Below are 14,832 nucleotides of genomic sequence, written 5' to 3'. Positions count from 1 at the left end.
CCCCGGGAACCAGAGTAAAAAAGGGGCCAAACCGGGGGACATATCTGAGCACTTTTAGCGTGGCTCTCTGGGGAGCCCCAGTGGACAGAGCCCTGCTTCCTGAGACCTGCTCATCAACCAACCCCCGCCACCCCCAGTGACGGGCACCCCTCCTTCCCTGCTCCCTGGGATCACCTCCCAAGTCCTGTCTCAGGGTCTGCTCGGAGAGAACGGGAAACAAGTACGTAAGCTGCTTGGCTCAGAGAAAAGCCCAATTAACGGTGGTAGCGGCTATTGTCTTTGCTGGAATGACTAATACAGCAATGATGTCATCACCGTGGCTCCCACAACCCGAGGTGTCCAACCGCAGGGACTGGGAGCAGGGAATCGGGGAGCTCCATCACCAGCCGCCCACATGCAAGGGCTGGCTGAACACCAGACAGAGAGGTCCAGAGAGGACAGCCGTTTGGGGAAAGAGAATCCACAAACAGCATTTTAGATCCACAAGTCCTACGAAAACAAGCGAAGACACCCCCATACCATCCGGTTCCATGTCTTGCCTTGGCCCACGTTTCCTTCTGCAGGAGGACAGACTCAGCGCCCCCAGAGAGGGGCGGTGCCTGCCCTCCCAAGGCTGGCGGGAGTGAGCCCCAGCACGGCGGCCCTGCCCCAGGCTGCTGCAGCTCACAGCCAGCTCCCTCTAGCAATTCTCGGGCGGCCCACGCTGAGTTCAAAGTCAGCCTTCCCTCAGTTGTGACACGCCTGTCTGATACCTGCCAAGTGCCCGCTCTGCTCTCCAGCACTGCGTCCTGCAGCACTTGCCCTGCACACATGCGTGTACACGAGTGTGTGCCTGTGGGCACACGTGCACACACATGTACAAATGAGCACACACTCATACATACATATGTATCCAATGCATACACCTGCAATACACATTCATACACACATGCACACCTGATACCCTCTCCGAGCCCCTCCACTTGGCTCCAAAGACAGCTTGGGTGAGAAGTTCAGAAACTTGGGTCAAGTAACTACCCCCACCTCCTGTGACCTCTGTCACACGCATCTTCTTGTCCCCCCAGCCCCGGCCTCTCGGGTGAGTACTCCTCAGGGACCATGGGTGAGTCACAGGCATCCGCCGGCCCCCGTCTGGAAGCAGACCCACATGGGCTTCCAGGAAAGACGTCCAAGTCTGGGCCTTTCCTCTGCCCTTGCCTCGGTGTTGGCTTTGCCAAGCACCCCCAGAAGACCCGCAGGGACCTGGGGTGGGGGGCTCAGGAAGAAGTTAGCAATCCCAGCTCCTCAACGAGATGCTGCCTGCTCCCTCAGCTCCTGCATCAGGAGGACGCAGGGCCCTCGATGACCTGTCTCACCCCCTCTTCTGCGTCATCTCCGCTATGCTATTCCCACACAGCCGGCCAGCACTGGCGAGTCTCCAGGCCTTTGCTTCTGCTCTTCTCTTGGCAGGGAGTGTCCTCCTGATCCCAAAGGCTCCCCCATGCATCACCTCTCACAGCTCCTGTCTCTATGCTCAGAGGCTCAATGCAGACACTTGCCCTCCCCAGCCTCTGCCTGCAGCCCTGGCTCCCTCCTCAGGGCACTGTGCACAGTTTGGGATTGCCAAAATGCCCATCACTCTGCACCCTCTGGACTGACTTAGGGGACCTCCCTCTCCCCTCTCCACACTCCCAGATCCCCATCACAGCACTGACCGTGCAGTTACTGGGCCTGGGTCACTCATCTGTACCCCTGACCACACCGTGCTCCATGTGGCAGGAACCAGGCCCAGTACACTGCCGGGTTCCCTGGAACCAGCGGGTGTCAATCCCCACTGGGAGGAAGAAGGAAAGTACTTATCCTGCACTGGACACCCTTTAAAGCACTTGAGATGCCTTAATTCATCATGTATCCAACATCCCAGCAGATAGATATTGTCAGCAGTCGCCAAACTTTTTGGCACCAGGAACCAGTTGCAAGGAAGAAAATTTTCCATGGACCAGTGGGTAGGGAATGGTTTCAGGATGATTCAAATGCATTACACTTATGATGTACTTCATTTCTTATTTTTTATTACATCAGCCCCACCTCAGATCATCTGGCAGTAGATCCCAGAGAATGTGAACCCTTGGATAAAATGACTATCACCATTTTACAGAGCAGGCGAGTGAGGCAGTGGCAGAGGTGGGAACTGGACCCCCATCTGTGGGCTCCAGGGCTCTGCCCTAGTGATCTTGTTGGGGAGACAGAGCAGGAAGGAGGGAGGGTGAAAGGAGGGTGGGGAGAGGCCGGTAAGCTCCCTGCGGGCAGCCTGGGTCTCCCACTCAGCACTCGGTCCTCTGCTTGGTACACACAAGGAACTTAATATACCATCTAGGGAGGCAGGACAGACAGACTGCGGGCTCTGAGCGAGCATTTCTCTTTTGCTGTTGACCATCTGAGTCCCACCTGGACTTCTCACGTGGTGCTAGTGGTAAAGAACCCGCCTGCAAATGCAGGAGATGTAAGAAACGCAGGTTCGATCCCTGAGACAGGAAGATCCCCTGCAAGAGGGCTTAAAAACCCACTCCAGTATTCTTGCCTGGAGAATCCTTTGGACAGAGGAACCTGGTGGGCTACGGTCCATAGGGTCACAAAGAGTCGGACACAACCGAAGTGACTTAGCACACACGCACCTAAGTCCCAGACTGAGGGACCAGCAAGGCTTCCTGGCCACCTGTCCTACCTGAGAGCCCCATCATGTTCCCCTGGACAGCCTCGGGAGGGAGCTGATAGCAGAGATATCCTTCACCCACGAGGAAACGGAAGACCAGAGAGGAAGTGCAGGCAGGCATAGCAGCACCAGGGCCAGAGTGCCGTCTCGCCTGTCCACTCTCCTGTCCTTCCCCCAGACCAGCGGCCACCGCCTATGGCCACCACCCCACAGTGAGAGGCCAGGGGCCTGAGCTGAGAGGGGAGGGCTGCAGGGAGTCCCCAGGGCCTGTGCTGAGCTGGGGTAGCCCCGGATGTGGCAGGAGGAGCGATTGTTCATGGGGGAGGAGAGGGGCCATCACATTTGGAAGGGCCTTAGCATCCCCCCCATCAAAAAGCAGCACTGGGCAGGGAAAACCCTTCCACCCAGGGTTCAGCACCAGGGAAGGAAACTTACTTCGAATTTCAGCTGTTTCTTGGAGCCCGGGCAGGGTTCGCCTGACTTCTCCATCCTCTTCTCATCTCCGCTGGCCAGTCCGTCTGTCTTCTCAGGAGGCAGGGCCACTGCGGGGGGAAGGAATAAGGGAGCAGGCATGAGTTGGAGGGCCCCGAGCCGCCCCAGGGTCAGACCCTGTGGCTCTGTCTGGAGGCCGTCCTCACCATGGTGCGGCGGGCCCACTCTGCCCGGCCGCTTTGTTAGAGTCAAATCCCTCTGTCCTCCGGCCCCGTTAATGCCTGGGGCTGTCCCAGGGGAGGCCCCCTCCTGGGGGCCTCTTCGCCCCTGCTCAGGTCGCCCAGTGGGCCTCGCAGGCCTCTGTTGTCTGTGGCCCAGAGAAGCAGCCTGAGGCCACTCACGGCATCTTTGGGGCCAAAGAGCAGGTGAATGAGGACAGAAAGGAGCTTCTGGAGGCCCCAGAGGGAACTCTGGACCACGGCCGCTTTCTGCAGTCTCCCTGCCTTCCCTTAGAACACTGCGGTGACCTCAACGATGCCACCTGCCTGGGCTCAGCATGCCGCACACTGGTGGGTGGTCAGGAAGGGGAACAGAAATGGGGAGGGACAGAAATGGAGTTCACTGAGGTAGGGGAAGCACACATACATAAGCATATACACACACATGTGCGTGCACACACACACACACACACACGCATGCACACCTTGGTATCCTCAGGAACCAGCTCACCCTGGGTTTTCCATTCTGCCTCTGCTCACCTAGAGGGGCCTCCCTCTGCCCTAAGTGTTGAGTGGAGGGCTCTCTGGTCCTTCCGTGCCCGCCCAGGAGCAGTGGGAAGGTGGGTATGAGAGTTGGTGGTCTGTGGACATCACTGTCCCATGAACACCCCCAAGGGGTGCCAGGGGACAGGGCTGGGGGCAGCCATCATCCCTGAGCCCACGGCTCCATCAGATCTTGAATGTCCCACGAGACTCCTCCAGCCCCTCTGATCTCTGCCTGATAAAGGGGACTCAGGTTTGCTCAAGAATGTGCTTTCTAGAACCTCACAGCTCCTCTCTCTGAGTCCCTCAGCGTCTCTGGGGCAGTGATTCTGTTGCCCTGTTTTACAGGGGAGCAAACAGAGCCTGGGTCTCACTTGAGGAACTGTCCCCCTGTGTCCAACTAGGGGTGGCCCAGGAGGGCCCCGTGAGCAGCTGAGAGGCCTGGGCAGTGGCCCCAGTCAGGGCTGGACTTTCTTGGGAAGTCAGGAGCCTGGAGATATATGTCTACCAGACCAGGAAGCCAGGCCGGGGGGCCTTGCCTCTCCTCTGACCCTGTCCCCTACCACACTCACACACTGCAGCTTTGCAGGCTGGGACCCAGGAGTGGCTGCTGGGGAGTGCCCCAGATCTCCCACTTGCCCCCTGCCCTGCAGGCCCAGCAAAGCCCTTCCTGGGGAAGCCTCAGAACTTCATGGCTGACTACACTGCTCATTAACTCACTCAGTCCTCACAGCAAACCCCGGAGGCAGGTACTAGGATCAGCTCCACTTTCCAGCTGGGAAAACTGAGGTACAGAGAGGTGAAGTGCTTTGCTAGTAAATGGCAGGGCTGGGATTTGAACCCAAGCAGCCTGGCTCGTGCTGTTGACCCCTCCGTGCTGTTCTTGGCTTGGTTCAGCAGACTCGGAGCCAGCCCTGGAAGAGGGTAATCTCTGCTTGGGCTCTGATCCTCCCTACACTGTGTGTGGTTCCAGGCAGGTCACATAACTTCTCTGGATATCTCAGTTTCCCCAACTGTACAGTGGGGATGATAATAGTCCCTTCCCCAGAGGATCCTTGTGTGGATTCAAGGAGTTGCAACTGAAAGGGCTAAGAGCCCGGAGTCAGCACACGGGGTCCAGCCATTAGTAGTGACAATCTGGCTAATGATGTCTCTGGGTCTCCCCCGGTGGCTCAGTAGTAAAGATTGCGCCTGCAATGCAGGAGCTGCAGGTTCAATCCTTGGGTTGGGAAGATCCCCTGGAGGCTGGCATGGCAACGCATTCGTTTTCTTGCCTGAAGAATCCCCATGGACAGAGGAACCTGTGTGACCATGGGGTCACACAGAATCGGACACGACTAAAGCAATAGCACACACACAAGATGTCCCTACACATTTTATCTTTTAGGAATCAGGAAGTGAGTAGCGAAGTTTTCTAAAAGCTGAGGCTTTTGGATGCAAACAGACCCCAAAAGTGTCATATCAGCCTGGGTAGGAAGCAGGACAGGGAGGGAGGACATAAAGATAAGGATGCTCCAGTCACCAGGCTAGACAGGTGGGGACAGGAAGGCCTCCATGGCCAATGATGTCCTGGTTCCATCACAGCTCCCTTCTTGACTGAGCCTGGGGACCAGGGCTCAGCGGGATGCAGGGAGCCCCTAGGTCTCCATGCCCCTACAGTAAGGCAACAACTCCCTAAAGCTGTCAAGTGCTCCAGCTAGAGACCCCGTCTCAGTCACAGACCCTGGCTCCTCCCCGGTGGTTTCATAGAATGAGGCCACTGAGAATAAACCTAAAAGACCCAGGTGGGGGCACCTAGCATCCTCATGGCTGGGGTGGTTGACAAGAGGAAGGTCAGAATGCTGCCCGCTCCAGGGGTAGGGGATGAAACCAAGTCCAGCCCTCCCTGTTCCTCCAAAGCAAACACTTCAATGGCCAGGAGGTCTGGTGTGACACCGAGCCCCGGAGAAGTCAGGTGGGAGACTGGCCAGTGACCCAAGGACAGCCAAGCACACAGCCTTGCAGCACCCTGACCCCTCCATCTCAAATCTGCTGGCACACCGCTGGGCCAGAGCTGCTGCCATCGTGGGAAGAAGAAAAAGAAAAAGAAGAAAGAGAAACGAAGGGCAGCTCCATCTTCAAAGCTGCTGCCTCCCTCTGCCAAGGTCCTGGCTGGAGATGCAAGCCGGCGAGGCTTATCGAAACCAAACTTCAAGTTCAAAGGGAAGTTATCAGAAAACCACCTTCAGGTTCAATGTTGCCTTTTAAGTTCCACTTGATAAAACCCAAAGAAAAGAAACCTCTGTCCCTGCTCCCTCCTTCTCCAGGGCACCCCTCCCCCTGACACCCAGACAGCCCATCCTCCCTTAGGTCCTCCCCTGCCTGCCTTCCTCTCTCCTCTCCCAGGGAGGAGGGGAACCTCCCCCTCGATCCCTTATCCCTTTCATAGGTCTTCTCCAAAGATCAGGGTTTTGTCCTGTCTTCACCAGTGGGTCCCACCCGTCAGCCCATCCTAGCTCAGAAGACCACCCAGACACCCCCCAGGGGCCCCTTCCCAGCATGAGGACAGGCACAGGTGGGTAGTATTACTGGGAGCCATCTGCCCTGGGCCTGGGACCAGGAACAAGGACAGTCAGCACCCTGTTGCTCCCACCATAGAAAGCCTTTCTCCTTTACACTGTCCCCTGCCCAGGGGCCAGAAAAGGTGGCAGATGATCAATCAGAAAGCTGTGCAGACCCCGGTGCCAGACGCCCGGGCTGGGACTCAGGGGCCCTGCTTCCATAGCCACATGTGAGCGAGCCCCCTGAAGCTAAACGACATCAAACCACTGCCCACCCCAGTCACCCCTGTGCAGAACACAACCCCCTCTCTCCACCCGTCCAACCTCGGGCTCATGGGCAGATGGGAGATGAGTGAATGGGGCTCACTGCAGGCTGCCCAGGTCCCACCAACCGGAGAAGAACAGTGTTCTTGTCAGTGTGGGTTTTTGCACTAGAGCCTGACCCCATTCATTCCTCATCTCCTACGCCTATTCAGCCCACCAATTTTTTTTTTTCCCCAGAGGTGATCTTTCGGGGAGCACAGTTTCAGGAGGGCTCTGGTCACTCTTCAGTCGCAACAGTAACAACACTGCTAGTTGGAAAGCAGTGGAAGAAGAAGGAGGAGAAAAAGGAAAGGAAGGGACAGAGTGAGGAGGAAGGAAAGCCTTTCATGATCTAGAGCAGAGGCTGGCAAACTACAGTCCACGAGCCAAAGCCAGCCCACCGCCTATTTTTGTAAATAACCTTTTACTGGGGCACAGAGACACCCACATCCAATGTCTATGGCGAAAGAGAGTTAAGTAGCTGCAACAGTCACTCTAATGCCCACAAAGCCTAAAATATGTGCTCTTCCTGGCCCTTTAAGTAAACGTTGTGGACTGTGCAGTTTTGCACACCCATGAGGATACAGCCTTGATAGGCAGGGTGCAGGCTGAATTTCACCTGCCGTTCACCTGCTTGACTAGAAATCCTTGTGCAGTCCACAACCTGCCCAACCATACACAGCAGGCATAGAAGAAAGAAAGTGTCAACTCTGCTTTCTTAAAACCAAGTCTCAACTCCAAAGAGTCTGGGGCAGCGTGCAGAGCTCTTTCTCTGTGGAAACGGTCCCCTGTCCCTCCTCTCACCACAGCCATGGCCATGAGGAGCCAGCAGGCTGACTGTGTTTACCAGATGATGGCTCTGTCCCACATTAGCTCCCAACCTGGCATCTCTCCACCCCCAGCAACTGCCAGATTAAATGCATTACTTGACCATCTTCACCCGGCTCCCTTTGATGTTCCCTTCTCAAGCTTCAAAATACCTTTTGGAGGGAGATCAGACAGCATTAAACAGAATTACTAATTAATTAAGCAAAGTTAAATTTTAAACACTGTTTGTTGTGTTAGCCAAAAGCCTGAACAGAACAGACTTTTTTCCTCCGCTGAGATCAAAGACAGTCTCTTCCCTCTCCCCTCCCCCAGTTTAAAAAGGGGGTGGGGGTGGGGAGGAAGAGACGGAGAAAGAAGAGAGTGTTGAGTACCTCCGGGGAGAGTAGGAAATAACCTAAATGGGGGCAACTCTGATCATGGGCCCCCCATGAACCTAATGGGAGGCATCCTCTCTTGGAACCTCACGCTGTGAGAGCCATGGTGACTTTCTTGGGACTGTTTAGCAGTGATCCCGGGAACAGGATGGCATAGCCAACCCAGCCAGAGCTGTTGACAGCTGGCGCCGCCCAAGCAGTATGAGAAGAAGAAGGGCTGTGAAATGAAACAGATCCACCCACCCGAGACCCCACCCTCCCGGGTAGGATAAGTGCCCCAGGACTCCTCCCTTGGGTTTGGGGTCAGGGTCACTTGGGGTCATTGGGAGACTGACTCTGAGAAGCCGACAACTGTGCATGGTACAACTCAGGGGGCGCCTTTCACATGCCGGACATCTTCAACTTGTGTATTGTTCATGACAGTTTTTGGACAGATGGCAGAAAGGTGTCTTGAGGAGGGGCCCCTTTTTCCAATTTGCACAAACACATTCGTTGCTAGCAGAGGGCTGTCTAAACTCATTCAGTCTGCAGTCCTCTCTGGGATTTTCTGATAACGATGGGAGCCTACCACGTCCACGCAGCCAGGATGCAAGTTTCTCAAGAGCTGGCCCTGCTGGCCACTGCCTCGCGGCTGCCCACAGAGTATCATACATGCACAGAGCAAATATTCCATCCCAGAATGACCCACTGCACCAAATCCCCCAGGTGGACAAAATGCAGGCTACGTAACAAACACCATGAATTCTGGCGTGGTTGGGAGCTGAAGTGGGAAAGAGGGCAGTTTAAAAGGGGTGGGTCTATTCTGAATCTCAGACATCGGCTAAAATCCAAACCCTGGATGATATCAGTAAATGCCAGCTTATTTTAACACAATCCAGAAGTGCCTGGTAGATATTAAACTTTGGAAGAAGAGACAAATTTGAAACATGGTATGATTAAGTCAGCCCCACCAAAGACCAGAAATGACTAATGCCGGAAGGCCTGGCGGACACCTCTTTTAGCCTGGTTACCTGGCAGGTTCTTCTCAGTTGATATAACGTAAGATATAACACAAGTCAGAGCTTCCTGGCTGGAGTTTGGACACTGGCCTTAACATACCCACAGGCCTTTCTCAATTGTCCAGGTCCAGGTTATCTGCCACAAATATTTTAGGCTCAGGATGGCTTGCCAGGATGTCTCTGATTCCCCAACCCTTCAAGAGCAGCTGTTAGAGGGAATGCAGATGAATTTTAATATTAGCCTATGCCAAATATAATTAGGAGGGTAAATCTGCTGCCAGTAAAAAGAGAAAGATATCGTATGTGCATTCCAGACCAAATGGTTTCTTGCGTTATCTGCATGAGGCTCTCCTCGGGGCATGAGTGCTCTAGAGACACACCAATGTGTGTGTCCTTGCACACAGCCGTGGGTTGTACAGGGGTGCTGGTGAAGTTAGTGGGTACACACACTATTCCATTCTGTCCTCTTAGTGTCACCATGCAGGGTGTGGTACCATCTGCATTTTACAAGAGGAAATTAAGTGGAAGAAGCCAACTGGATGGAACCATTTCCAGTCCCGTCTCTCCACAGAGCCACTTTTCCCTGCCAAGCACACTCTGTCTCTCAACACCTGCTGCTCCTTCAGGCCTCCAGGTTAAATGTCCCTGTCTTCTGGGAAGTGTGCCCTCATGAGCTCAGGGGCTGGGTTAGGTTTCCCTGCCCGGATCACACTGCTATCGTCAGCACTCGTGTGACTGGATCTTTCTGCTGCAGCCCCAGCCTGTCACCCCTCATAGAAGTATACCATCATCATCATCAACACGCAGCAACCAGCAGTAGCAGCATCAGGATATGAACACAGAAGATGTAGAAACAGAACGAAAATCCCTGTTTCCTGCCTCCCCAGCCACTGGTCTCTCCACTCTGTCGCAGGACAATGGTTAACACCTGTTCCTGCCTGTCCCACAACCATGCTCCGCTTTCTGATAATAGCATCTGGGTTTTCTCCAGTGGGCCGCCCCTCCCCCAGCTCAATCCGTGTGGTGTATGGGGGCGCTGATCCCACGGCAAGCTTCCTGGAAGCACCCAGACCTGACCAGCTTATTTTATCCTCGTGGCCCTGTGTCCTCGCTCTAATGCTGGAGGACAGTTGTTCGTGAAGCTGATGAGGTTAAAGTTGCTGGGCCTCTGACTTGCACGGGCTCCTTCCAAGTTGGAATGTGGTTGGTTGTTGTTGTGATGCTTTCAAAATTAGGTATTTCATCCTCGCTTGGTGAAGAATGCTGTCTTTCCCATTCTGAGTTTCTGTCCGTCCCCTTGTGTCATGTGGTATTGGAGTGAACACAAGCATTTCTGGAATCGAGCTAAGGGGAACTTGAATTGGGAATATACTTATTTAGGTTTAGTGGGAAACAAATATATAGTAAATAGAAATATGTAAATACATATATTTATATATAAATGGTCCACAGTTATGAAAGAGAAACATGTATTCTTTCTCTTAAAAAAGACAACTCCCAAACTGGATAAACTTGGGTCCCACAAAAATCTAGAACTGCCCTGGCCAGTAAAGTAAGAATCAAACTTTTGCAAGAAATAATGGACTTGGGTGCTATCTTTCACCTGTGATGGCTCAACTCATAGGATATGAGGACCCAGAACCGGGTAGTCATCTTGGCCACCTTCCTGGGAGAGACTGACAGAGGGCAGAGGGAGAGATGATGGAGACAGAGAGAGAGAAAATGAATGAAGTGTGTGTGTGTGTGTGTGTGTGTGTGAGTTAATGGCATGGTTTGAGCTCCTGGATCAACCAGCCCTTCTTTGGCAAGATCTACCCTAGGATTTTTCAATTCTATGAGCCAGGTTGTTTAAAAAATATTTATTTATTTATTTATTTGGCTGCACTGGGTCTTAAGTTGTGGCATGTTGGATCTAGCTCCCTGACCAGCAATCAAACCTGAGACCCCCGGCATTGGGAGCGTGGAATCCCAGTCACTGGACCACCAGGGAAGTGCCTATGAACCAGATCTTAAGCCAGTTCAGGTTGAGTATCCAAAAGACCCCAAAGAATCCTGACTTAACTCTCCATCACTTGGAGCCCTTGCTTTTCAGGAAAAACAAAACCACCACCAACACATAATTGACCCAATGCAGTCCTCTCGACGCTGGCTTCCAGCAGTTTCTGCCAGTGGGTGTCTATCCCTTCCAGGGTCATTTTCTCCTCACTCCTACTTCCCCAGGTTACATTCTTCTGTAAGCAGATTTTATTTAAGGGCCAGTTGTGATTGAGGGGAAAGAAGAAAGGTGGGGGGGGAGGGGTACCCTTCCCAACAAATAGCATTCTGGCCTTTTCTTCTCATCAGAGCATAAGTTTGATGGCCACTCTGCTTTGAGGTTTGAATAGGATTGAGACGAAACATCTGTTGGGGGAGGGAGGGGAAAACGCCAGGAGAGGGAGAGGGAGAGGGAAAAAAGCCTTCTTTGCGCTAAAAATATCATGTCCCTGCCACTCTCCCCCCATCCCCGCCCAAGTTAAAACATGTGATGAAATTCAACTTTTAAAATCTAACCCCGAGCTACTTGAAGCTATGAAAGCCTCCTCGGTATCTGACACAAGTCAGAATTTCCACTGTTCAAGCTGGGCTTTTATGAAGAACAGACTTAAGAGAAACTGCTGTCACGGCTGCAGCCCGGGCTTCTGGGGGGACTGCAGTGGACTGGAGTCGGGGCGACTGACACTCGCCGGCAGGACAGGCTCTGAACTGAGGGAGAGGAGCCAGCGGGGTGTGGCCCGCCTGCCCCCTCCATCTGGGGGTCCCCGCTGCTCGGCAGTGAACTCCCCTTCCTCCCAGACTGGCAGGAACCACCGGCTGCCCCATCGATTGAGAGCCTCGCCGGGGACTCCAGGGCTGTGGTGGAGCTGTCGGTGGCCTCTTCCTGAGAAGTCCCCTCCCTATCTGTCTTTCTCTCTCGTCCCCAGCTGCCCCTGTCCCTCTGTCTCCTCCACAGCCCTACCTGCATGTCACACAGGCATCCTGAAGCCAGCACATCCAAAAACAAGACATCATCACCTGCTAAAACCGCCACCTCAGAAGTGAACGCTTAGTTCCCGAAGCCCAGTCTCTAAGGTGTCCCTGGCATCCCTCTCTTTCCCTCATCCCCCGTCTCCCAGCCCTACCACCCGGCCCCAGGCCCCTCCACGTGTCTCCAGCCCCTCAGCCCCACTAGGCCGAGGCCATCCCCTCTCCCCTGCGCCATCGTAATCGCCTCCTGTTCTCATTGCTTCCCTCCCACCTCAGAATGGGCCATCCTTCACAGAAGCCACAATTCTCTGCTGAAAAGGGAAGTCAGAATCTGGCACTCACCTACCTCAAACTTGCCAACAGTCTCTCTTCAAAAGCAGCGTGAAATCCCAGCCCGGGGCCCCACCCTTGCCGGCTGCCCCACCCCATCCCCCTGGTCTCTGGCTGCCACTCGGGCCTCCCTTCTGTGCTCCCCCAAACCCCACAGCCCTCCCACCCTGGGGCTCCCCTCTCTCCTTCTGATCGCTCACCCCTCACATCTGCCCATGGCGGCTCCTCCCTGGCACCTGCACCTCAGCTGAAATGTCACCTCCTCAGAGAGCCCCATCACCCTCCACCTTCCCTGGGCTTTACCTCTTCACAGAGCACCCCTCCCAGAACCTTGTGTGAACCAGATTATCAATTTACTACCTGCCTCCCTTGTGCCAACACCCTCACAGTAAGGCCCGCCTACCTTGTCCACGGTTGGAACCAAGGCCTAACAGGGCCCACAGCTGCAGTAGGTATTTGCAGCTCAGCAAATATTAAACTGTGCTGAGAGAAGAATAGACTGTTCTCATGTGTGCTGTGTGACCTTAGACAGGTCATGCCCCTCTCTGGGCCTCAGATTTCTTACTACAAATGAAGGGGACCAAAGGCCTCCCAAGGGCTCCTCCGCTGTGTGAAGGGTTGACATTTCCCACCTGGGAGCCTCGATGGACTGGAGCGGGGCACACAGGGCTTTCCTGGGAGCTGGACCCAGTAACTTCATGGTGCTGGTTTCATTCTTCTAGAGAGCACAGTTGGTCCCTGACTAACAATTTTTTGACTTTACAATGGCACAAAAGTGATACACAACTGTACTTGGAATCTCAAATCTGGATCTTTTCCCAGGCTGGCGATATGTGGTACAAACCCTCTTGTGACGCTGGGCAGAGGGTCCCAGCCCCCAGTCAGCTACGTAATCACGAGGGTCAAGAACCCATACACTTACAACCATCCTGAACTCAGACAGCCAAACTTTTTTTCACTTCCAGCACAGTATTCGATAGATGACATGAGCTATTCAATACTTTATTATAAATAGGCATTGTGTTAGATGATTTCACTCAAGTGTAGGCTAATGTAAGGTGGGCAAGGCTAAGCTATGATGTTCAGAAAGTCAGATGTATGAACGCACTTTCAACTAATGATATTTTCAACTTACAAGGGGGACGTGACCCCATCCTAGGGCTTCCCAGATGGCGCTTGTGGTAAAGAATCCACCTGCCAACGCAGGAGACATAAGAGACATGGATTTGATCCCTGGGTTGGGAAGATCCCCTGGAGGAGGGCATGGCAACCCACCCCAGTATTATTGTCTGGAGAATCCCACGGACAGAGGAGCCAGGCGGGCTACAGTCCATACGGTCACAGAGAGTTGGACATGACTGAAGCAACTTAGCACGCACGCACAACCCCATCCTAAGTCAAGGAAGATCTGTTTTTATTGAGCACTTATGGCATGCCAGACTATGTCACGCACTGGGAGTGGAAGGAGATATTCAGAGATTCTAATAGGATTAAAGAAGCTTTGAAAATAGGCCGTCTTTGATCTGGACTAGTAAATAATTACAAACACCAGTTGGCTCCTCTTCAAGAAAGCGGAGCCCACGAAACAAGAGTCAGGACAGCTCACAGACACTGGCATACTCTGAACCAGCGCTGGGCTCTGGGCTTATATAAATAACCTCGCTGTTAACAGGCCCTCAGAGGAAGACGTGCCATGTCTGCCCCCAACAAGAAACTGAAGCACAGAGAAGTTAAGTGACTCTCCTAAGATCACACAGTGCGCTGCAGTACAGCCAGGCTGGATCTGGGGTCTGAGTCCAGAATAAAGGGAGAAGGGTGCTTCTCATGTACTCCCATGGGGTGGCAGGAAGACCAAGTTTGGGCCATGCCAACTGGGACAGGCCCTGAGCTCGCCGTGGGGCTGCTTTGCCCTTGGATGTCAGTCCCAACACCACTGCTCTGCTCCACAGGACTCCAGGCACCTCCACTCTCGGGCCAGAGAAGCCAAGACCCCCGCAGACTCTGCCAGGCGACACCTGGGCTAGACCAAAGCAAAGCAGCCCTGGGGGCCTACAGGGGGTGCCAGGTCCCAGAGGGAGGGGCTGCCTGACTCACTTTTGGTCCTTAATAAGTGCACGACCAGCAGATGGGGTTCTGTGGACTCAACTTTCTATGGAAGATGCCGAGCTAATGCACTCTGCCCACTTTTACCTTCAAACAACGAGGTAAAAAGACAAGAAACAGTCACAATGGTGAGGGTCAGTGATCAGAGGCCAAGGGTGAGAGGTGGGAGTGAGCCAAGATGCTGGGCAGGGATGTGGCCAGCACTAGGTGGGGGAGAGAGGGGACGCGGGGAGAGAAGGGGCCTGCGACCATCCACAGGCCCTTCTCCCCTGACGGGCACAGAGCCAGAGTTCAGTCTATGCCGGGCCGAGAGAACAGCCCCAGACACAGAGCTTCCTAGAGGCCCTGACACCAAGGTCCATCTCAGGCCACAAGCCACAGGCTGCCACCACCTGTCGTCCTGCCCAGCTGGGGAGGTGGGGACCTCAGGTGGGCACTGAAGGGTGGGGTGACCCTCCCTGGTCCTCA

At 54.1% G+C, this 14,832-nt stretch overlaps 1 protein-coding gene across 1 annotated transcript in view; it reads right to left on the bottom strand.

Moving 5' to 3' along the window:
* Positions 1 to 14,832, bottom strand: part of NKD1 (NKD inhibitor of WNT signaling pathway 1) — an 89,635-nt gene that overhangs the window by 12,763 nt on the left and 62,040 nt on the right. Inside the window, exon 5 of the mRNA XM_065920484.1 lies at positions 3,128 to 3,234. Within this exon, the coding sequence (XP_065776556.1) occupies positions 3,128 to 3,234 (107 nt within the window). The remainder of the gene's footprint in view (positions 1 to 3,127; positions 3,235 to 14,832) is intronic.

Source organism: Muntiacus reevesi, chromosome 2, assembly GCF_963930625.1.
Source record: "Muntiacus reevesi chromosome 2, mMunRee1.1, whole genome shotgun sequence".
Taxonomy (NCBI): Eukaryota; Metazoa; Chordata; class Mammalia; order Artiodactyla; family Cervidae; genus Muntiacus; species Muntiacus reevesi.
This window is presented reverse-complemented; position numbering and strand designations above follow the sequence as displayed.